Here is a 24,603-nt window from a genome sequence, read left to right as displayed (position 1 = left end):
CGGTTTAGAGTGTCACGACAATTTTGACCCATTAGATCTGGTAGTTTTCGATTTATAGGCCTTTAAATGTCGTGTCTTGATTAGAATACCACACACGACCTTATGGTGTTTGGTCTAACATTTATCGGCTTCCCATTGGTCAAATTAGATCGGGTCAAAGCTGTTTAGACTTAAAATTAAACGTAAAACACATTTCTAATTGGAACCATTCTTCTAATCCTAATGGTTTTCGAGATAAAATTTGAATGCCCTTGAAGACCTGGTTCAAGGTCATTGACATTTTCATTGTCATTTGTCCCCCTGCACCCTCTATCTAACCTGCAAATTTCAAATTCTTACATAAAACACATTTTGAGTAATTGGCTCTGTATCGTTTTTTAGTTAACACCCTGTATGTTAGAAGGATAGGTAGCCCTCCGGCCAGCCCGTGTTTTCAAAACTCCGGCAGCGCCGTCGATATTAAGAGAGCCTCTAAACGTGGGACGTCTTGTGTCTATTCCCTCAAGGACAAATTTTGGCGGTGCTTCCTTCATGTTTTGTCCTTGACGGAATCTAAAGACGGATTCTCTATCGTGCATGACCCACCGACGGCACTGCCATTTTTCGTCCCTCGCCTCATATCCTTCTAACCTATAGGATCCTTGGAATTATGTCTTGAAAAAAATCTACGACGGTGGCCCCCCCAAAATATTTGTCAGGAGCCGCCCCTGTGTCAAATTGAAAGGAGTTTGCTCTAGCAAACCTAATAATATCAAATTTTCAGTAGGTATCGACTTCACTTAAATCAACTTTATTAGATAGACATTATCAGGTAAGTCCTAATTAGTGATTAATTTTTAATGTTTTTCACTTGGTATCTTTTACAATGTTGAATGTTGAAAAAATAGGTTACTTTGAATGTTTGGGGAACGTTGGTGTAAAGGTAGCTTTGTCATGAACAGACTCCCCACCCCCCACACGTTCCTCTTTGCGTTATCTGACACGGGCCCAACATGACTGATGTTGTAATATTCCAGTAACTTAAGGATTTCACATTAAAAAATTGCTACCGAGCTAAATTTTGAAATGCACCTTTACAAAGTCTATGTGTGAAAACTCCCCATCATTCGATTCTACGCGCAATAGTTTATGGGGGAAACACGAGCAGGGTAATGATTTATCCCGAATATCTACATAAGTAATGTAATTACAACTAAAAACCTAATTACGAGAATTGGGGCCAGGATATTTCCTACAAAAACGGTTCTATGAACATTTTACATACGAGCAATCGTTGTGTCGTATTCTCGGTGTTAACGTTGTACGCGAAACGCGTCTTACAATTTTGGGCCTTCGTTGACTTAAAACGCGAACCCACTGGAGTCTGGATGTCGCGTTTTTGTCAATCGTTTAGTAAAATAATACACAATATATAAACTAATTTAAAGTATTAAATATAATTTATTATACGTTTGATTCGCTCGCGTTCTACATGTCGAACAGTCTCATCGGTGTCGTGTTTTCTTTTCAAAGCATTGATACTACTCTTGTGGATTTAACTTAAAAGTGACCCAATATTCCGACTTACCCACCATTTTCTCTCATACAACCTTCACAATAGCTTCATTTTCAAGTGATTTATTGCAGAAATAACAAGAGTTAGCTGGGTGTTAAATTTAAAACGCGGTTACATGAAGAGCGGCGGATGCGTTTTAAGTCAACGAAGGCGCAAAGTTGTAAGACGCGTTTCGCGTACAACGTTAAAACCGCGAATACGACACCACGATTGCTCGTTTTTAAAATGTTCATAGAACCGTTTTTGTGGAAAATAGCCGGACCGTAATTTTCATAATGGGGTTTATAGCCGTACATACAATACTAACGTAGATATTCGCGATACACCATTACTGTGCACCGGTTTCCCCCATAACCATTGCTCGTAAAACAACTATTTCTAACAGTAACCTGTGAAAAGATATGTTTTTGTTTGAGTAATTACTCCTAAAATATTTAATTACGGAATTTTGAACCATTCTTCATTTTTCATTTTAAAAAACTAGCTTTCTATGATTTTAAAGAAACGCGTTTTCTAGTGCGTTCTTAGCGATTGGAAATTATGGTAAAAAGAAAACTATTTCTAAAACTAACCTGTGAAAAGATACGTTTTCTTTTGAGTATTTACTCTTACACGATTTGATTACGCAGTTTTGAGCCATTCTTCAACTTTAATTAAACATAAGTTACTTTAAAGATTTAAAATAGCCGCGTTAGCGTCGAGCTAAAGTCGGCCATTTAATTTTAAGCGAAATAGAGTGTTAGGTCACCAGTGTGGCACCGATGGCGTAACTTTCGTTGCCAGCATAGGCCAAAGGCAGGGTTCTTAAAAGTTCTAATCAGACCATAGATAAAATAACTTCGTATATAAATAGGAAACTTCATGTTGTAGAAGTGACGGCAGAATTTTGGCCGACATCTGGTGGCGGCACCCGAATAATATTATTTGGTGAAGTTCGCACTACACGAAGTCCGTACTAGAACCTTGGTGTAACGCAATCCCAATTGCAAAGGCTTAAGCGAGCTATATGTATTAAAAGTACTTTTTTCTTGAACTGAGAGCCAATTTAAAAAATAGCACTAAAGAAATAGCATTCAGTAATGATTTAAAGTTTGTTTTAAACGCTATTTCTTGTAAATTTGAAGACATTTACCTTGCAAAATACGTTTATTCACAAAACTCCGACCTCAAATTCCTCAATACTTTCCACGCTCTTGAGAACACAGCCAACTGGCGCAGTCACTAGATGTCAGGGAAATCTCGTGAGAGTCAGTTTGCCCATTGAAGTTTCCTATCTATATACGAAGTTATTTTATCTATGAATCAGGCCACACGACAAAATTTCAAAAAACGTTCTAGTTTGTTATCCGATTTCTATGGTAACCACAGCGAAAAATTTCCTTCCCGAGATTGGCGCCAAGGCCTTTAAAAAATTAAAAACGTTCATGAAGTTAAAATAAAACTTACTTCGACTAAACAACGACAAAAAATTGAAACGGAGAGTGAAATTAACTATTGTAGACACTCGTTTCATTTCAGATGGTAAATCATTAACGTTACGAGGGGCAGGTCACTTCCATTTTGGGTGCGTCTTAATCATAGTAAAAGGATTTAATCAGGGCATGGCCAACTTCGCGCGCTCACTACGCTCGCACCAGGCAGCCTACCCAAAAGATCAAAAATAGCGAAATTCGTTCTTTGCCGCAACGGAGGCGCTGGCGCCACCCCCGGACCTAACTATTAGCATTGAATCGAATGGAACGATTATGGTTTTTCGTTACTTTAAGGAATTAATTAAAGCTATTCGATATATTCGTTGATGTCAGAGGTAGAATAAACCTTTTTCCATGATTTACAACCGTTTTAAAAAATTTCTAATTCATTTTTCCCGCCGAGAGCGACTATTTCCAAAAGTGCCACCGCTCAGGCGCCAGTGAAAATCACGTGCTTAGAATGGAATGTAAACAAACCGACATGTGGAATTTTTCATCAAACGTTTTGGTTTGGATTTTAAACTATTTGATGGCAAGTAGATAAACTATTAAACTGATATTTAAAGTGATGCAACTAAAATTTTAGAGTAACGAGCATAAAAAATACTTTTAATTTGTTTGACGTAAAAGTTAATAATTGCAGTTTTTCATTAAATTTTAGAGACATTATAGTTGGAATAATAGTGATAATGAACGAAAACATGAATGAACATTGGTAAAAAAGTATGAATACTGGTAGATATGAATGAATGCTGGTAAATATGAATACTGCTAGATATGAACGGTTGAGGTTTGTAAACTAGTTCCTTTACTTTCTCAAATCAAATTGTCCTAGTTATGTTATCAACTACGCGAGGGGCTGATCACTCCGCGTAATCGGTGTACAGAGCCGTACCTTTGACTGTACTAATGGGATTACGCGTAATCTTTGAAGTCCCTGCCTTTGGCAGTGCTAATATAAGCGGAATCCGGTGTACAGACTTTCTAAGAGTGGTTTGCCCCTCGGAACTATGGGTGGTATTATTTTTCACAGATAAATTTGGCAGATATTGAGGCATGAGTGACATTAAAATTGCACTGCAAAATTGGACACCTGGTAAGTTTCGGCAACACGTGAGCTTCAATATTTTCGCTAATTCTTGCTGATTCTCGTAAATAAGGAACTGCTGCCTCAATGAACCATTACAAAATCCTTATTTGGGTAACTAAGGTCTCCTCTGTGGGGTGTTTTAATAAAGTCTAAAAGTGGTGAATTTGAGCAGGGTCCGGAAATGCACTCGAGACACAAGCTACAAAATTCAGCTTGCTCCATTTTCTGTACCACAAAACCAGCTACGTAAGCCAAACTTGCCAATTTTAAAGTGGTTCGTTGCGTGTCTGGCTCTTTACTCAACGCATTTGGTATCATATAAGTTGGATACTGTGGGAATACCGTAGGTATTGCCGTTTTTTTCAGCTTTCGTAATATAAGACCTTTACGGTAATCTGTTTCACAAAAGTGTAAACTACATACAACGCTCGATTCTGATCTGTCATTTATTTGAAAATTATCCCGAGAGATAGTTTCTAGCCACATGCCTCTCAACGCCCCATCAGAAGGAAACTCGTGGAAAGAAGCTCTAGGTGTTTTGCCTTTTACAGATGGGTCATAGGGAACGCAACTCGAAGGCATTTTTGGGTAATTTATACAAAAAATATTAATATGTAACAATTTTAAATAATAATTGAAAAATGAAATAAATATCTTTTTACCTTAATCAAATATCATTCAGCATTAAGTAATTATCAAGTGTTGGAATTTCCCGCCGCGAAAATTGTTTTAAAAGACGACAAATCTGAAATCCGACAAGGATTAACTATTCATACAAACTATTTAAAAATTACCTAAGTAATGAAGTATTTGAGGGGTTATATATGGAAATTGAACTTTTAATTTATAACCTAAGTATAAAATAACTACAATTTTGTGATATTTAAATAATTTCCAGTACTATGTACTCATTATGGTCAAGTTTCGCGCCATAGAAAACCATGTTTTTTATATCGTAAAAGTAGTCGACTTTAAGGTCCGGAAGTGGCGCTCCCGACGGCCGTCGAAGACAGTAAAAACCAAACTTTTATTTCGGGCCAATACATGGATTTGAAATTCTTTGGGTAGGCCGCCTGGTGCGAGCGTAGTGAGCGCGCTAAGTTGGCCATGATCAGGGTAATCAAGATTAGAAAATATAATCACGATTTAAAGGAGATTTAATCATGCTAATCAGAATTTAAACATTTTAATCTTTTGAATCGATATTTTATAATTAAAATCAAAACTAAAGTACGATATTTTAATAATAATTATTAATATTGATGGTTCTATCGCAATTGAAATGCTTGAAAAAATAACTTATCACATTTTATTTAAAACATCCGAAAACATCACAGCTTTGTAACACGTGTTATCACCGCTTAGTAATTAAGGTAACATTGTAATAGGAACTACTTTTTTCATATAAAATTATTCTAAACCGCTCGTTCTAATCACGCACAATTATAATCATTCCAATCACCAATATAGTCATTCTGATTCTCGTTCAAATTTCTAATCGCAATTTAATCATACTAATCATGATTTAATCGTTTCAATCAGGATTTAATAATTTAATCATGATTAAATCAAATTTAAACATTCTAATAATGATTAAACGTAATTTAATCAACAACGTCGTGGTGAAATTGAATTTAATCAAAATAATTACGATTAAATCGTATTTATTCTTTCGAGGGGTGCGTCGTTAATCAAGGAAGTGACCTGCCCCTCGGCCTTCGCGTAAAAAACGCGTCTGCGAAAAGATAGTTTAACCAGTAGCCCCGCCAGGGATTTTATGCACGTAGGCCCAGCCTGAATTAGAGGCCCCATCTATAATGTTTATTTAAAAAAATTCCCGAGTTTCAAGGATTTTTTTTATTTAAATGTTTTAAATTTTGACATGATTTCTATTTTCCCATTGAATTTTTTAAAGGCATTTTAATCAAGGAATGACACTCTTCGATTAGTTTTTTTTTCCAAATTCGTCGACTACTAACTTTGAGTTTTCTTTTAAACAATTCGACAAATCACGATTTATCGACAGTGTAGCCAGATTTGAAAGCCTAAATTCTCCCATAGTTGTCCGTAGACGTGTTTCAATTCTTTTGAGTGAACTGAAACTTCTTTCTGAGATTGTATTTGCCACAGGAATGCGAGAAACAATTTTGTAGTATTTCACTAGGTCGGGGAACCCATCTGCCATTTTAATTAAATAGTGGAAGCAGTCGATTACGCTGGTAAATTTCTTGGGGATAATTAAATTTCTGGCTATTTTAATTTGGCTTTTTAACGAATTCAGGTCGAATTGAAACCGATTATAAGTGTTACAATGGGTTACGATATCGTTTTCGTTAAGAAAGTTTTCCGAGTTAGGGTCAGACGCCATTATACCTTTGAATAAGCCAGAGTTTTCCAATAGTCGAATTTTCATTTCTGAAATAAATTTATCAACTAATTCGAAATAGGTGGACCTCAACTGGTCAATCAGGGTTTTTGCTACCGTTTCCCTGCTACCCGTTGTACTCGTTACCACACTATGTTTTAATCTCTTGTTAGGGATTATTTTACGTCTCCGTAAAGCTATCGGTTCGCTGTTACGATCAGGTATTGCAATAAAAGCAGATTCTGCGATTTTAGTAGCTTCTACCCAAATTAAATCAAAACGTTCCGAGTTCCTACATTCTTCTAAGGTCTTAACGGTAGCTTGGCAAATGGCAACGGCTTCCGTTAAAATAACTTTCGAACTTTGCAAGTATTCCGACAGGGAATTCGTTACGCCTAATACTTCGTCTAGTGCGACAATTAATATTAAGTTGTTAAAGTTATGTAATTGGGATATATACCCACGACACTCTGGTTTTCCGTTTTCAATTAGATTCTCTAACGTTAAAATTACGGAATCGAGTCTATTTCTAAAATAACTAACACCTTTTTTTTTACTCCACCACCGAGTGTCGCAGCTTTGTGGCATTTTATGTATCTCATAGCCCAGATCTTTTTGGGAGTTTTCAAAATATTCGCTTCTAATAACCGAATTGCTTTGAAAATTGTATATGGCCTGAACCAAACCAAGTAGTTCCCTAACTGCCAATATTTTGGAGAAACAGTCAACTAAAACTAAATTTAAGCGGTGCGCGTAGCAATGCACGTACGGACAATGTCCGCCTACTGCCTCTTCTACTTTCACCCTCACTCGTTTTACGTGTCCGCTCATTACACTTGCCCCGTCATATGTCTGTCCAACGCAATTATCCAGTTTTAAACCACCCTCTGTCAAAAGATTTATAATTGCCAAGCTGATATTTTCAGAATCGAACTTATGTAAATCAAAGAATATACACCCCCAGGAATGGAAAGTTGGATATTATTGGTCACGGCACTAGGTAGTCGCATCAACTTCCGGTAAAAGAAAAAATCGTCTGCTCATAGTTTGCTCAAAAAAAAAGTCTTTCAGCCTATGTTTTTCCAAAGTTTTTCCAAAGTTCTTTTATATTCTTAATTTCTTTTTCTTTCAAGTAGTGAAATAATTGTAAAGTGAAAAGTATGTCGGATATCAAAAGAACAGGTAAACAAAAACTTAATCGTGTAAAAATCAACAATTTTAAAACAAATTTTCCTTTCATAGTTGCTTGTACTGCTGCATTGAAATGCACCCTAAAACACATGAGCAATAATTCGAAGGACTTTTCACATTTGGATGCTGTATCTTTCTTCAAAATATTATCTAATTATGAAGAAATATCATTTAAACATGTCTTCTTCTCTTTAAATGAAGTTTTAACGACCGTTGTTACCTTAGCTGTAATGCGAAGTAAATCCCGAGAGGATTATTTCATGGAAATGCACAAAATTTTATTAGATAAAGTTATTCGTGAAAAATTGGAAACAATTTTTGGAAAAGTGCAAGGTTTTGAAGGTTTGGCTGACAACTTAAAAAAGTTTTGCATTAGTTTATTTTTGCAAGACTTTTCCCACAAACTTATGTTGGAATTAAAAATTGGCGTTGAAAACAATGTTTTAAAAGATACCAAAAAGAAAGACAAAGAACGGAAACTAAGAGAAGAGTTGGGGATAACTGAAGTTGTGTACAATGTTACAGATAAGCCCAAGCCTCAACTTGATACGTTGCATTTTGTAGCAGGTTTTGTGGTGCAAAGATTGAATGTGAAAAATTGTCCACAAACTATAATAAAAGCACTTATAAAAGATACATCCGACTCATCTAAGCCAAATGCAAGTGAAGAATGGACACTTGCTCTCACTAGAGGAAAATTAAGAATTGTTACCGAAGAGTGTTTAGAATTATTTATCAAAATGAAAAATATTGCTGACAACTATTACAATTACAATTTGACCAAACTAAGAGGATCAAACATCAAAGAAATGGCTACGAAGAAAATTACAGAAGATCTAATCAAGGATTGGGAACAACTTACTAACGGAGATCAAAAGTGGTTTTGTAAAGTTGTTGATATTTTCCTCAATACTAGGGGAAAAGTTCTAGTAAAGGATTGTAAAGAGGAGTATCAACATGAAAACAAAGAATCAATCAAGAGAAAATTTTCATTAAGAAAAGCCTTGAAGGAGAAAAATAAACAAGAGGGCATTACTTTGAAAAATCCCAAAGTTGGAAAAGAAAATTCTCCGTTAAAAAAAAATGGTAAATGTGAATCTCTCATATCTAGTCAAAGTCAACCTTCGGGGTCAAGTATTTCAGATTATAGTTTTTTAAAAGATGATCCAGATGCGGATTTATATTTGCAATATATGTAATTTTTACAATAACAAAAAGCACACTGTGAATTTTTTAATGAAGTGTATCAATTTCTCAATGAGCATATTTCGTCACTTTAAAACCAAAACCACGTGATTTGTGCACAAAGTTACGTGTTTTTGGTTTTAAGGCGACGATTAATAGTTACTGGGAATTGATGGCATTTTTTTTGTGATGATAAAAAGTTCCTAAATATGTTATGAAAAACTTTATAAATGCATTAAAAATGTTAAAAATTTATTGGTCAATTGTTGTATTTCCACCAAGCGCTTCAAGAACCAATCCTTTCAGGGATTTAAGTTTGTCAATATTGCATTGGTATTGCCATACAGAAGGGTTAGTATTTCTTCCGCTGGCAGCTCGGTGACGTCCAAACTCCTGTTCGAGAATATCTTGATTTAGATGCTGGGTTAGTACGTAAGACGCTCCTTTCTTTAATAGAAACTTGACAATTGCAGATGTTGATAGAGCTAGTAAATGTAGACGTTAAGCTATAAATCTTAAATTGATATAAAAATTTTGCATTTAAAATATTGTACCAGTCATTTTCAGTCCTTCTATTGTTTCACGACTAAGCAGCATGTTTAACCTTTCTGATTTGGAATATTCACCCGGTCTGGTCATGACTTCCCTTTCCCAGTCGTTCAAATAATTCATGAAGTCAACTTCCAACCACTAAAAAAGAAAAAGCTATTAATAACCTGTTAAATATATGAAAATAGAATTAATGACCTTTAATCTTTCATCATCTGCAATGCGATACGGAGCTTTATTTTCCTTTAAATACCGGGAAGCTTCAGTGCAGTTTTTCACATTGCATAAATCAAAGAATTTGTTGAATGTTCTTAGAAATGACACCGTTTCTGTATAACTCTTTTTGTCATGTTTAAACACCATTTCAACTGCAGAAGCAACTGTTTCGCTTAGAACTTGTGTTGCGTATGAAACTTTCATTTTAGACTGGTTATTCAGAAATACATGAGAATAGGTCAATTTGGGCAAATGTTTGAACTCTCCCTTGTCTCGAAGTAGTTTGTAGTATAATCTTACAATCACTTTGGAATTAATAAATTCACCATTTTTCCACAATTTTCTACTTAAGGAAAACAAGGCATTCCTAACGGTTTTCATTAGATGGGGAGCATCTGAGATAAAAAAAATTCGACGTTCTTCGTCAATGGAGTATAGGTTGTTGGTGAAGTAAGGCACATCTGCATTTCCTCCCTCAAAGTTGGTGTGGCATGTTCTAAAAAATTTGCGGTTAGTCGAAGCTCCATCAGCGACTACAGCAAGAATTTTGAAACCGTGTGATTCTAATCTACGAATTGCATCCCATATAATTGTATACAATGCACTAGATGTTGCTGTTGTAGTCGGAAAGTAGGCGAATGGTATCTTGATACTTGTAGTAATGCCTCTTATCATTAGCTGTAAAATGTGTGTTGCAAGCGGGGGAGTAGAAGAACCTTTTTCTTTTTGTTCAATATCGTCCAGTTTATTATGATCTGGTGATATGTCTTTAAATCCGGTTAATAAACCTGAATTTTTATGACTCACCAAATCAGGTTTTATGTCAAGCTCATCTAATAGTAACACAAAATATTTTTGGTGTTCTTCTAGTTCGTGTAGCTTGGTTTCTTTCACCATTTCAAGAAATTTTTCATTATTAAATCCGCTACCATTATCAACTGTGTGGCTGTGATTATACAATGTTCTAGTTGTTGGCATTGGTATAATTTTTGATTTCCTCATGATTTCGTAAGATGCCTTAGATTTGTTTTTCAAATAGGTACACCAATTTAAAAACCCACGATCCCACCTCATTCCATATTTGGAGGTGGTCATGGACTTGATTTGTTCTTTCAAAACAATGGAAGTGAATGAATCTTCATCTTCATCTTGAAGTTTTGCCTTGCATAGCTTCTCTATCAGCTGTCTTTTCTTTTGGGTTGTTGAGATTTGTATTACATTTTTAGTAGAACGTTTGATGGCAGAAGTAGCTTTAAGTTTTTTGGTCGCAGCTCGTACCCGCATTTTTCTTAAAGTACCTCTGTAAACAGAGCATTCTGGACATCGTATTTGGTTTTGGTTAAATTTCAGTAAACGAACACATCTAATGCTGTTAACAGAATTCAATCTATCGTTGTAAAAACCTTTTTTCCTGTAAGCTTGGTTACCATCAGTATTATACCTCTTGAAGTATTGCACCAAATCTGTATCTGCGTTTCCAGGGCACAATTTATACCCATCAATCTTCTTTAAAAGGTTAAGTACATCCTCGTTACATTGTATATGAATATTTGGGCATATATTTTCAAGAGGAAAATTTTCACCCAAAATTTTAAGGGAGAACTGCAAATTGGTTTCCAGATCAATTCTACACTCTATTGTTTTAAAGTCATTTTGATGTTTTGAAAATGTAGCACTCGTAGGACCAGCTTCCATTGCCCATCCTGTAGGAGGAAATAAGTTGACAATTTCAACGCCAATATTCATAGAAACAGCTTGCCCCTTTAAATATATTAAAAAAAACAGTTAAGATTCTGTTATTACTTAGTTACTAGAATATTTAAGACTACCTCTAATCTTTCAGTCTGACTAACAATGTTATTAGGAATGAAAAGTTCTTTCCTTTTAAATGGTATATGTCTATTTTTTGGTGTTTCATTCACATTTCTGTTTGATATCATCATTGTTTCTTTTGAGTGTGTATTTGCTGCAGTAGGAGTTGTCAACATAGTTGGGGTCAAAACCTCTGAGAGAGGAATGGGATCCGGGTAATCTGGCGTTGGCCCTTGAAATCCATTAAAATGCCTTGAGCAAATGTTGCTAAATTTATTTATTTTGTCTATAGTGAGATCTCTTCTACCACAAGCTTCAACCCATTTTTTACACCTCCCTGGCTCCTTCTTAATGGAAGGAAACTTTACAAAAAAAACTCGTTCACGCTTTTCGTTTTTGGGTTCAAACTCGATGTGCATGGTCCATAAAAGCAGGTTTTCACCATCTTATTAATTTCAAATTTCTAAGAATAAACAATAGGAAAAAAGCATAAATACTGTGAAAATACTCAGACATACCATTATTTAAAAGCTCACCTCACCTTGCTGTATGGTGCTATCCAAATGCTATCAATTTATATATAACTTGTACAAATATATAATGATATTTCAATAATACCACGAACAAATGTGTAATAATAATAAGGTGTATTAATATAAATTAAGTTAAAAATGCAGAATTATCATAACAAACATAACATTTCACGTTGAGAAACTTGAGACTGTTTAGCTTATAAATATATATTTTGAGCAGACGAATTTCACGAAGAAAATTATTTAAAAAAAAATGACCAATCACTGGTATTCGTAGAAACCGGAAATATGGCTGACAACTTTTTATAGCTTTGGAGGCTAGGGACAAATACTTTGCACTAGATAGAGCTACACTTTCCATTCCTGGGGTGTATATTCTTTGTGTAAATCAATGAAACCTAGAAATCTTTCTACGAGACTACGACACCTATTTCTCTTCTAGTATATCGAATACAAACGCTTAGCGGCTCCACCCCTGCATTGTCTCGGGTTTCATCGGCAATTACAGAGTAAAACCCACCGGATTCGATTACGTCTTCGACAATCATTTTCATTACTAAATTTGCAGAAATGTCAATTATTTCATTTTGTACAGTGCTGTGAATATATTTTGCATTATTGGGCATACTCTCGCATTTGGCTTTCAAATCAGGACATTTTCTTTTCAGAAGTTCTAAAATTTCAATAAAATTTCCTCTGTTTCCAATTTTATCGGCAGATGTATTCCCCTGAAGTGCTAAATCTTGTTGAGAACATAAAATTATGACTTCCACGTGTGCAGATAATACCTTTCTATTTCTAATAACGTCAAGTCTATGGTGGCCATTAAGCTGACACGCTATTGATCCAGGAGATTTTAATTCAGTGTAGTCTAAATACATTCTATAGGCTAGTTGGTGGGAAGATTTATTCGAAGTGAAATGTTCTTCGAATTTTTTCGCCATATTTTTCCAATCCGAAAATCCGTTCACAAATCCAGTATTTCTACTGCCTAGAAAATGACGGCAACAAAAGCAGTAAACTGCATTTTTTGCAACTGAATACTCAAGCATTCGATATTTGTCGTACCAAGAAGAAATGAAACCACGATTTTTACCACCCATTAAAGTTTTAGGAAAAGCATTGAGTTTAGGCTGAACTGGAAGGCAATCTTTATCTAAACTAATATCCAATTCGTGTAAGCGCACTTCTGTTAAATTAGTTAAATCTTGCACATCGGCAGATATAGTAGGGTTTCTAATATTTTTGGCTTCATTACTTAGTGCAATGTCTAAAGCAGAACAGACGTTTGGAAGAACCTCAGAAATATTACCACCTTCGAATTCTAAACCCTCTTTATTTCCCAAGCTTTCCCCGGGACTATCATTATGACTCTTGCCTGACGATTTCAAAAAACGTTCCATTGTGCCTTTCTGACTACTAACAACACCATCTTCTCTATTGCGCTTCTGGCGTTTTTGGGCCCCAGATAAAAACTTTCGGGTGCTCATATTTTAAAACTTAATTTAAAACCTATTCTAAACGAAGCTTGTAATAGCTTAGTAGTCTCGAAAAGACTGTTTGGATAAAGCAGAGCTATAGTATATGTAAATATAATAGCTAATTAGGTTTCAAAAAGGCAGTGGGAAAATCAGCTATAAATAGCAACTTAGCCTTGAAAAAGGCTGTTTGGAAAATTAAGCTACAAATAGCTTATTAGCCTTGAAAAAGGCTGTTTGGAAAATTAAGCTACAATAGCTTATTAGCCTTGAAAAAGGCTGTTTGGAAAATTAAGCTACAAATAGCTTATTAGCCTTGAAAAAGGCTGTTTGGAAAATTAAGCTACAATAGCTTATTAGCCTTGAAAAAGGCTGTTTGGAAAATTAAGCTACAATAGCTTATTAGCCTTGAAAAAGGCTGTTGAAAAATCAACTATTAAATCCAGTTAAATTCTGGTCAAAAGAGACTCGAAATTGAGAAGTATCTTGCTCAGGAGACGAAAACGAAATGACGATTGACGAAACGCGAGGCCCTAATCACTGACGGACCCCGTTCGATGGTCACTGAAATCACGTGACTTCGCAAAAGAGGGAAAAAGGGGAAACCCAAATTCCTCAATATTTGAAAGAATAACCGCTTCCTATCAAAGCAATAGGCTTGGGCTTTACCTCTGCTGGGACGAGAAAGAGAGAAATCTAGTTTTGGCAATCCCCCCCTCCGGTCCTCTTCACTGACGTCGTCAAATTCCAAGAACTAAATGTCTTTGTTGTGTGTATTGTAGCTTCTCACTGACACCGAGGCAAAAAGACAGGTGTCCCTGCACTTTGCGGCCGAGCATGACCTATTTCCCCCTCCTGGCGTCACCATCTCTTATCAGTCAATTCAAAAGAAAAAGGTTTTTCAAGGGGAAGAGCTATAATCACGGACAGCGTTGCCAACCGTACTCTAATTATAGTACATTTCGATAAAATTTACTTTCGATTTTCTTCGTTTCAAATCTGTTATATTAATCTCAGTAGGCTGAAATTGGAAATATCAAATCTTATTTTACAAACTAGTAACTAAAAATATTGAGGGTTATAATAGGCACCGTTTCAAAAATTTAGAGGCCCCCAAAGTAGGCCTACATTTTTTCAACGTAGGCACGTGCCTACTTGTGCCTATTGCTGGCGGGGAGCCTGACTTGAGTAAATACCATTAGCATTACCATTTTCTCGTAAGGGATATATTGTATAATTCTGATACTAGAAATTAAAGGTACCTATTTGGTAGTAAAAATCAGAATTTTTACATCTCTCAACCTAGATTAGCCGCGTACCACGTCCGTTCAATACACGAAACATCAAACATATTTTCGCGGCGCAGTGTTGCCAAGTTTTGAACGTAAGATTTACCTCTCGGAACGTAAAAATTTTCCTTTTTGGGTCCAAAATTCCCTCAATAACCACAACCCCCTTACATACGTGAAAACTCTTCGGAAAACAGGCACACTAATTCGGGAGCGACCAAATATTTAACATTTTTAACGAATTTATAAAAATATAAAAAAATTACATATATGTGACAAAACTTATTAAATAAAAGACTTTCAGATTTGACCTTGAGGAGATACAAAAACCGGAATCTACTGCGCATGACGAGACTATCGTATGCTGCCTTCACTTTTTCTATCTCGTCTCTTATCCCCGCAAAATATGAGAATTTAACGACGAAAATTCCCGCAAAAAGGGAAATTTCCCGCACATTGGCAACACCGTCTATTAAGCTGCGTTGACATCCCACAAATAACTAGCGCTGGACTTGTATTTTGCCTTTCGGCAACTTGTTTATTCTGGAAATGATCTTAATTATTCGCTTTGTTAAAGGCTGAATATGGTAGGTAGCCAACTTCTCAGCTGAGGGACGGATGTTTTGTATTCTGTTCAATTCGAAAATTAACTGTCAAATTAACACATTTTGATTGTTTTAACGTAGTTCTGTACTAATTACACAACATATTTATACTTTTTATTCACTAGAATGGTTTTAAATTATTTACCTGGTTGGTGTTTGTCAAAAGTGGAAATTTTTCGACCACTTTAGTTACTTCATGATCCAAAGCAAATGATTGCATAAATTACACTGTTCTGGTCATTTTTTCTTCTCGAAGAGTGGAATTTGGATTTGACTTCTGTAATTCCTTGTTTAACGCAGCAATGTGAAGCTCTATGCTCTCTTGATCATCTGCCAATCCAAATTTAGTCTACAATTGAATAATTACGTTAGCATATAAAACTGCCTAGTTTTAAGTATATACTCATGCTAACAAAGTGAGCATTAAAAAATATAGGAAAATAGGAAATTTATTGAATAGAATATGATTGACGTTTTTTAGACATGCTGTTACTCTTAGAACTTATTCCTTCCACACCGGTTTCTTTTTCATCTTTTTCTTTTTTCTTCATTTTCTCATGCCTATGTTTCTGAAGCAACGAATTGCACCATGTAATCTGAATGACAAAACAATATAAAACATTATACCGGGTGCTGCGTGGAATAAGGGATCAGCCCTAAGCTTAACCGCAATGCTAGAGTGTATTGTGTGTTGGAGCGATAAGGTATACTCGCAGGCGCAATCGCTGCCTCGTCTGGCTCAGCGCGTTTGCCCCAGCAACTATACAGTATCACTCCAACACATAATACACACGAGGGCTGGTCCAAGGAGTCGCCTAGCACCTGGTATAATAACATAACATTTGGCTTAATCAAAGTAATTCATATTAAATTGGAAAATATACAAATGGTTTTCCTGTAGGAAATCTATCCTTCAAAAATGAAAACTTGGTAACGAGTGCGTAGCAAACTCTTTCCGCCACTGGTAGTATAGAGGTTCTATAATTTAAAAACCATGAAGAGTAATTAATACCAAGAATTAATATAATGACTTAGTTAAATTAAAAATCGTATCCGCTAATATCTTCATATAGAATTTTCACGATTTGTGGTTTATTAGATCGATCAAAAACACTAGGGTCTTTTTCCTTGATTAAACTCATTATATAATGGGGAAGTTGTGGTATGATATATGGGTCTGGAACTTCATTACTGACTCTGTAACTAGTTGATGCCTCGCAAACGTCTTGTGGATAATCACTTCTATGGGAGTGATTCTCCGGTGGATCACTCAAATTATCGATAGTTGAAAATGTCACCCTTGAAATAGAAAAATTATATGATCATTTGGAAAAATAATGGTTCCAAACTTGAACATACTTATTCTGGATACCTTCAGAACATTGTATGATTGGCAAAATATTGTCATCATGATCTAGCCAATCATTATATTTTTCAGAAAAAACCTGAATAGATTTTACATCAACTGAAAATTGTTTTCCTAAAGTCACTTTGAATTCTTCAAGATTCAACTCTTATGAGCACTTGAAATTTTTTTTGCTTTTAAGCAAGTTACATGATATTCGTGAACAGCGTTCATTAATTACAAATCTACAACCAATTGTTATCAATATAATAGTAAAAAAAAACTGAAAGTTAACTAACAAAGAAAGTGTGTGAAGTAGATCAAATTAAAGTCTTGTATATGTTAGAATGGATTAAAAATAAATAAAACCACTATTGGTACAATAAAAAGTTATTTATTACAAATGTCAAAGTGAAGAAATTCAACCAAACGCGGGTAAATGGCGGGTATAACTATAACTCATATTGATGTCTTTTAACAGACCGGTCACCCTTTTTTGAGCTCCCAAAATACGTTCTCAAAGCTGAATAAAAAGTCCGTTTCCTTCCGCGATTTTTGATATAAGGTGTATCAAACGTTTTCCTGTCAGTTAAAGAAAGAAGTATCAAAATATCTGCAAGAGGACCCACCGTACGAGTGTTTTCGTGTACCCCTTCGACCAGTTTTCCATTGGAAACAGGGTTAAATTTTCAATTTCGTCTTTTGAAAATTTCAAACATAATTCTGTAAATAAAGAAGAACGGGAAAGACACCGTCCGTCGACGGCGTCTTAAACTGTTTCATCCACTGGCTTCCCGTCAACCATCACATTTTGCACTGGCCAATTGTTTCACGACACGGCGGCTACAGTGAATACAACACCAGTGGATACGTCATCCTCCGCAAGAGCGCCATCGCTTCTGATACTTCTACGGTGGACAACTCCTCTTGTATACTATCTTGAAGACTTCCAGATCATCGCTACTCCACCTCTTGTGGACCTCGCCATCCTTCCTAACGGGCCTCTACATCATTATAGACGTCTACAGTATCATCGCGACTAACAGACAACTCAGAACTGGCACGGACCAGGGTAATCCGACTGTCTAATTGAAACAAAGCATTGCGATGGCCGTTGATCGGTGTTGACGAAATGTGATTTCTGCCCAGTGCACTGAATGTCAAAGTGAAGAAATTCAACCAAGCGCGGGTATACGGCGGGAGTAATGTTCTGCTTCTTAACGAAGTACTCCGCTACTCTTTCTCCACCCACACGGAGGCCCATCTTGGCACGCTTGACCTGGCTAAGGCCTTTGACTCCGTCGCGCACGACTCTATTATCGTGGCTGCTCGTAGGGTTGGGCTCCCCGCCCCTTTCCTCGAGTACCTGACCTCTCTCTACCAAGGCTCCCCCACGCGGTTCCAGGCAGGGGGAGTAACGATGACTCGTTAAGTTTTCGCTACGTAAGTCGCAATCTTTCGAGCTCCGTCTCATCGTTTTCCATCGTGTGAATTTTTCTTACATATCGTCGGGATTATAGTTTTTATTTGTGATTTTGGACGATCTTTTTAATGGCGTGATTAGTTTTATTCTAGTTTAATTAGTTTTAATAATAATTGGTAATTTCCGTTTTTTCCGTAACGCTCCGACCCTCGAGGTGGTGTTGGCGTTTTCCGGACGTAACTTCACGGAACGATCCATGTCCTTGAGGTTTTTCTAGATCGCCTCTTTCTCAGCTTTCCAACGATGTGCTCCTCGTGTGTGTGCGCTGTGTGATTTCATTATTGTTTATAATTATTAGCGGACCTCGTCGCAGGTTCTCGCTAATACCGCGTGTGTTCTTGGTTTTTCTTGGACTTTCTCGTCTGAATCGGCTACACCTGGCCAAGACCTTCATTTTGGCATGTCATTTTCCAAATTGGGACCATTATTTTACACGTTATATCAATTTTCATTTCGCCCGTTCAATTAACATTAAATCCTTTGTCCGAAAAAAACCTGCGCGATAACTTACTGCATTGTCGGTTGTCGCTGACTACGAAAGGACGCCGACTTTTTCTTCCTGCGCTTTAACTTTATCGCTGACGATATTGTATTCATGCCCTGTTTTGGTCGCGGGTACACCTACCTCTTGCTGCCCGTTGTACCTTTACATCGTAAATTTTTGCCCTGAGCCTGTATATTTTTTATGAATTTTATTTTGTGTATCTTGTTGTAGTCGGTGGTACACCTACCGATTTCAGTTCCTGAGTTATTGGCTTTTTTTAACTGGCGTGTTTTTCCTGCACGTACCTTATGTTTTAGCGACCCCTGTTGTTTCACTTCTTTTGTATTGTATATATTTTTTTGCTCCCATTTTTTTAATTTATAATTGATTTTTGCCCTGGCCCCTTTTTGCGCCTATGTAACTATTCTAATTTGCCGTTCTTTAACTATACCTTAATTATTTTTGCCATATTCCCCTTTCTTGGCCACCTGCTGTTGCCCTTCCCCACTTGATATATTCTTAGTTTTTGACCTGGCCGAGTCGTTGTGTTTTTATTTACTTATTACATATTAGGGTTTTTAACTATTTTCAGTGTCTATTAGTGTTTTTTCTTTATATGAGTGTCTTTTTATTGTTCTTATTTCTGTTTTACCGCGTTCGCCAGTTGCCCTATTGCGTGCGAGCATGTCTTGCCCCCATTAGATGTCCCCGGTTCTTCCCCATACGTCTGGGACCTGTCGTCCTACCATGAAGCCTTCCCGCCTTCAGGCTAAAAGGTCCCGGGGAACCATTAAACCCGTGCGGGTGCGGAACAAGATGCCCTTGGGCTCACCTGAACCCACTACGACTCCTCGCCGTCTTGCTTTTGATCAGCCTGGCTCATCCCCCGCCGGTTCGCGTCTGCAGCTCGCTGAGAGCCCGCGCCCCTGCCACGCTACCTCCCGCCACGTTGACCCTTACGGCGACCCCAATGATTTTCCCGAGCTCCTGGCCGATTCCTCCTCCGAAAAGGAGTCCTCCAGCATTCTACTGCCCTCTCTAACGACGTCATTAATTCCCTTAGGTCTACAATCCCCTCTCATAGTGCGTCACCCGTCCAGACAGCGTTGCAAGGTCCTCAAAATAAAATTATCGTACTAGGTCCAGAAAATTATCGATTGCCCCTAAAAATTATCCCTCTGTTCGGTTGTACACATCGTAATTTTGTATAGTACATCTACCTATATTCGTTTTCAAATGTTTATATAGCGCACGCGCGCGTGAAAGTGAGTTTTTGGTTGCTGTTAAAAAAGGTGTTATTTTGCGCGAGTAAAAATAAATTAACGGCCAGTTCTGTTTTGAAATAAGAGGAAAAAGGTTTACCGGTTTTTATGTCGGAAAAGTTCGCGTCTTTTATTTCGCTGTTCACGACATTTTTTGGTCCGTCGAGCCGGATACATTCGTCAACTTGATTATGTTCCTCAACTAATCATCGAATCGGCTATCTTTCCGTGAGAGACAGTGAAAATTAGCGTGGATTCTCCGTTGGAAACCGTTTAAACCATCGATCATATCCCGATCGTAAACGAATCAACATAAGTCATCATGGATGTTCTGGTGAGGAGAAGAGCAGCTATCAAGGGACAGATCACCAGGATTGAAAATGCGGTGGGTCAAACAGCAACGAATCTATCTGACGTCGCCTTGAAGCTGTATGTAGACAAGGTGGAAAAACTTTCGAAAGACTTGGATGAGGTTCAAGATGCCGTAGTTGCAAATGTCGATCCCGACGACGACGATTTCGCGGATCACGAAGATGAATACAACCCCCTAATCGCTCGACTCGAAGATCTGACAATCCTACTCGTCACTGAATCGAATGAAAGAGCAGCAAACATTCCAGTGAGACAAGTCAGACCAGCTAGTGATGTACGTTTACCGAAGCTGGAACTTCCATCATTCAGCGGTGGTTACGTCGATTGGCTTCCATTTCATGATCTCTTCACGGCCACCGTACACAACAACGAATCGCTCATTGAAGGGGGGGCGGCAATTTCTCCCACCCTGTGGCCGTACATGATACCAAAAATAAATGATAAATTTCTACTCGCCCTGCCCTACCTTGAAGAGTACTCGGCTACAGCCCATACTTGCTATCTCGTCGCATAGGGGGCCCCCAAAATAGTAAGTGCCAGGGCATCACAATATGTAAAGACGGCCCTGCATGTACTCACCAGCTTTTGAAGTCAATCAATGAGTGGTCATCGGTTCTGGATGAGCGACCTCCACCTGATACTCATGTTGTCTCGTTTGACTGGTCTAAGGCATTCGACTCGGTTTGCCACAAGAGGTTGGTTTTTAAACTTGTGAGGGCTGGTGTTCAAGGACCAATTTTGTTCTGGTTTTGTGACTTTTTGAACAATCGCTTCCAACGTGTCCTCTACCGTGGACAATTTAGCTCTCACCTGCCCGTACACGTTCCGGTGTACCCCAAGGCTCGATTTTGGGACCACTTCTTTTCAACCTTTTCGTGTCTGACCTACCATCCGAGCATTGCTGATATAATTTTCTTACGTCTTTTCCATTGGCTTATGCTCTGGGTTAATAAACACCTAAAGGCATAAGTAACAAAATATTATATTTCCTATAACATTTTTACTGGTATTCTGTTTCGCCAATGACAACCTAAATCATTATGTTGCTAAAAACTGACACCAGTCCTAGAATTGCTTAGTCTTTGTAAGTTCCAGGTAACAACGCACGGGAAATGGCTGCTGTTAGCCATTTTCAACTTTTGATGAACGAGCCCAGACCCTTTGAAAATTAAAACCCTTTCACAAGTATCAGAAGAAAATTAACTTCTGCAAATATAAATAACGCTTACTTTGGAAAAATAATGATGTATTATTGAATCGGAAGTGAAATATCAGAATTATAAACACTCGCTTCATTCTTTAAAGGGAATATAACTTCTGGTATTTTAGTCGCCCTCCAACGGTTTCGCTGTTGGCCGCTTCCTCCTATGGCTTTAGACGCTTCGGCGCTGCTTAGAGGTTTCCTTGAGAGGTAATCCTTAAAATTGCGGGGTCTCCCATACAGATCGCGTTGGAGGTTATATTCCCTTTAGAGTATTTCTTTTTGAATTTGAAACTTAAATGCGTTTACGATAGTGACTATCGCCATCAAACTAACCTGGCATTTACCGGCGAAGAGTTTAGGTAGGGGAGAGTCTCCCCTTCCAAAACTTTCGATTACACAATCACTGTCACATAGTTTCCTTCGCAGAAATCGTTCAGTGTCATACTTATTCGTACTATGCGATTTATGCTATAAGTATTATCGTGAGCTAAGGAAATTTTACACAAAACAAAGGCAAAGATACAGAAGCTAAAAGTTTTTTGTTAGGATACAGTATATTTTCTTTTTGCTATAATTATTTCATACACATTCCTTAAAGAGAGAAACACTTCAAGATAATGCGTCATGAAACAACTTAACGCCTTCTCTCAAACGCTGCAAATGTTTCAGGGCTTAAGGGCGAAAATTTTACGGGAATGCCAAATAATTTTGTAAATATGACAAAATCAAATAGTAAAAATTTTAAATAAAATACTGAAATTCATTATTTGGTATTTCAGAAAATTAATAACAAAACTTCGATCCGCCGGTGGGAATAGTAAACCCGAAATTTAACGTCATAATTTAGTCGTATCAAATAGTGGCAATATCTTATACGGACCTACTTCAAGCTCGTTTGACGTCACCTTCGCACTCTAGACATAGTCACCCTAAAAATTTGGCTGTGTCCGGAAAACTGTTGGGGAGAGACAATGCCGGTCTTAGGCCAAGGCGAACGAGGCGACCGCCTAGGGTCCCGCGGTAAGCGCTGCCTCCAGGGGCCCTGAGACGATTCAATGATTCGAATTTGATTCCGGGTAAGCCTTTATGATTCGACTAGATCCCAGATTCGAAGATGATTCTTTGATTCCGAAAAAAATTAGGATTATCGGTCAGATTCTTGTGATTTGGAATTTTGGAATCAGGTGTATAGCAATTTTATGAATTTGATCACCGAGCGAGTGAACCCTATTTGTTTAGAACATTTCCTCGGCAAATTGGTTATGGGGGGAAAGGGGCCCCGCACGCCCTAACGATGGCCCTGGTAAGAGAAAACAATTTATCGAAGGTAGAAATCAGCTCCGACTAAATATGCCCGCCGATTGCAATAAAATGTCTCAGTTAAATAAAAAAAGTGGGGACAATATAAACCTTTCCTTCGCTTAGCCATTATTGCAAATATGAAAATTTAATGTTGAATGGTTTTGTTTTGAGGCCGAGGGGGCCCTTTTCGAACTCGGGGCCCTGGGCCCTGGCCCAACGGGCCCAATGGGAAAGACGGCACTGAGTACATGCCCGTCCCTCTCTGAATCCAAACTGCGAGATGGGTATGGCAGATTTGGCTTCCAGAAAACGATTCAATATCTCGTAAATAATTGATTCTAGCAACTTGCCAATGACGGAGGTCAGTGATATAGGGCGGTAGTTCTCAAGGTTGTTCCGTTTACCAATCCCCTTAAAAACCGGGACGACATTCGCAAGTTTCCAGCCAGAAGGAAGAGAAGACTTCAACAACGAAAAATTGAAGAGTTTAAACAATGGGTCTATTATAGCTGAAGCCATCATCTTTAGCAACCTCGGAGTTATACTGTCAGGCCCACAACTTCAAACGAGTTATAGCTAGCGCAACGTCCGCCGAGGTAACCGAATCCATGGTAAAAACGTTTCCCGACGCGTGTAAAGAAGGTATACTCAGATTTGAATCAGGCGCAGTGAAACTCTGATAGAAGAAATTACCAAACGCAAATGCTATGGCTGAAGGGCATGACAACGGCCCAGACTGAGTTTCAAAAGACGATGGCGGAGGTAGCAGGGACTTGGATCGGACGAAGCTCCAAAAGCGCTTGGGATGAGTTGCCAGGGTATCATGTAAGCTTGAGACAAAGTGGTCATAACCAATACGAGTCTTTTTCCGAAGGGCATTACTAAAGGTCTTATATTTTGTCCAATCAGTACCTTTAGAGCTTCTGTTGGAATTATTAAACAGTGCTCCCTTAACATGGCTCTCGTGTACAAGTTCACACGTAATCCAGGGCGACCGTATTTTACCGCGAAATTGAATAGATGGTACGTTATCTTTTACACAGGCCCAAAAGATATCAAGCCAAAATTGGGCTACTTAGCAATGTACCATTAATCGTAGAAGTCATTAATTTATTTCTAGTCTTGGTTTTAGTTAAATAAACTTTACTTAAAACTCGCTCACAGTCAGCATTTGAATGTGGAAGAGATAGTACAGCCAAAGCAAAATTACCAACAATATCGAACTGATTCTTTCCATTTGCAAAACTTTGTTCCAAAATACATCTACTTCCTTAACTGATTTCCCCTCATCTGGTATATCACTGATAGATAGGTATCTGAACTGGGAGGCTATTCTGTAATTTTCATTTGGATCAAGTCTGTCCAAATCATTTGGAATTTGGACAGTTGGCACCCCAAATGACAAAAATGCTTATTCTGTAAGTCTAAATCCCAAATCATTTGGCTCGAAGCAAGCCAAATGATTTGGAAATACAAGTAGCCCGCCAAATGGGGGTGATTACTCATTTAGGTAGTTTATCCCCCCTGATTTTCTCTCACATTTCCTTACTTTTTGGCCGCCATTGCTTCTCTATAGTAAACTCTGTAGAGTGGGCTCTTTTTCGCTGCCATTTGGATATTTTTCGTGGTATTTTACAACTGATTTCTTGGTATTGCTCCAAGTAAGTTTAAAGCTTAATTGCGAGGCTAATTTATATTTTATAAACCTTCAACTTCTTCTGGCATTCATTTATTAGTGGTAGAATATCCTAAGCCTTTGCTTTTTCGTTTAAAATGACAGCTTTGTTTTTCCGACCTTGGATTAATAATAG

The 24,603-nt window shown here is 37.6% G+C and overlaps 1 protein-coding gene across 1 annotated transcript; it reads right to left on the bottom strand.

The window, feature by feature from the left end:
* Positions 1-9,097: 9,097 nt before the first annotated feature.
* On the bottom strand, positions 9,098-11,741 carry LOC149921212 (uncharacterized). Its single transcript, XM_090163527.1, has 4 exons — positions 11,453-11,741; positions 9,606-11,384; positions 9,413-9,548; positions 9,098-9,343 (listed from the first exon to the last, which is right to left on the bottom strand). The coding sequence occupies exons 1-4, from the start codon at positions 11,609-11,611 to the stop codon at positions 9,111-9,113; spliced, it is 2,307 nt and encodes a 768-aa protein (XP_090019653.1). The 5' UTR covers positions 11,612-11,741; the 3' UTR covers positions 9,098-9,110.
* Between the last annotated feature and the right edge of the window lie 12,862 nt (positions 11,742-24,603).

The sequence above is a fragment of the Leiobunum rupestre genome, chromosome 11, assembly GCF_980474605.1.
Source record: "Leiobunum rupestre chromosome 11, qqLeiRupe1.1.hap1, whole genome shotgun sequence".
NCBI lineage: Eukaryota > Metazoa > Arthropoda > Arachnida > Opiliones > Sclerosomatidae > Leiobunum > Leiobunum rupestre.
This window is presented reverse-complemented; position numbering and strand designations above follow the sequence as displayed.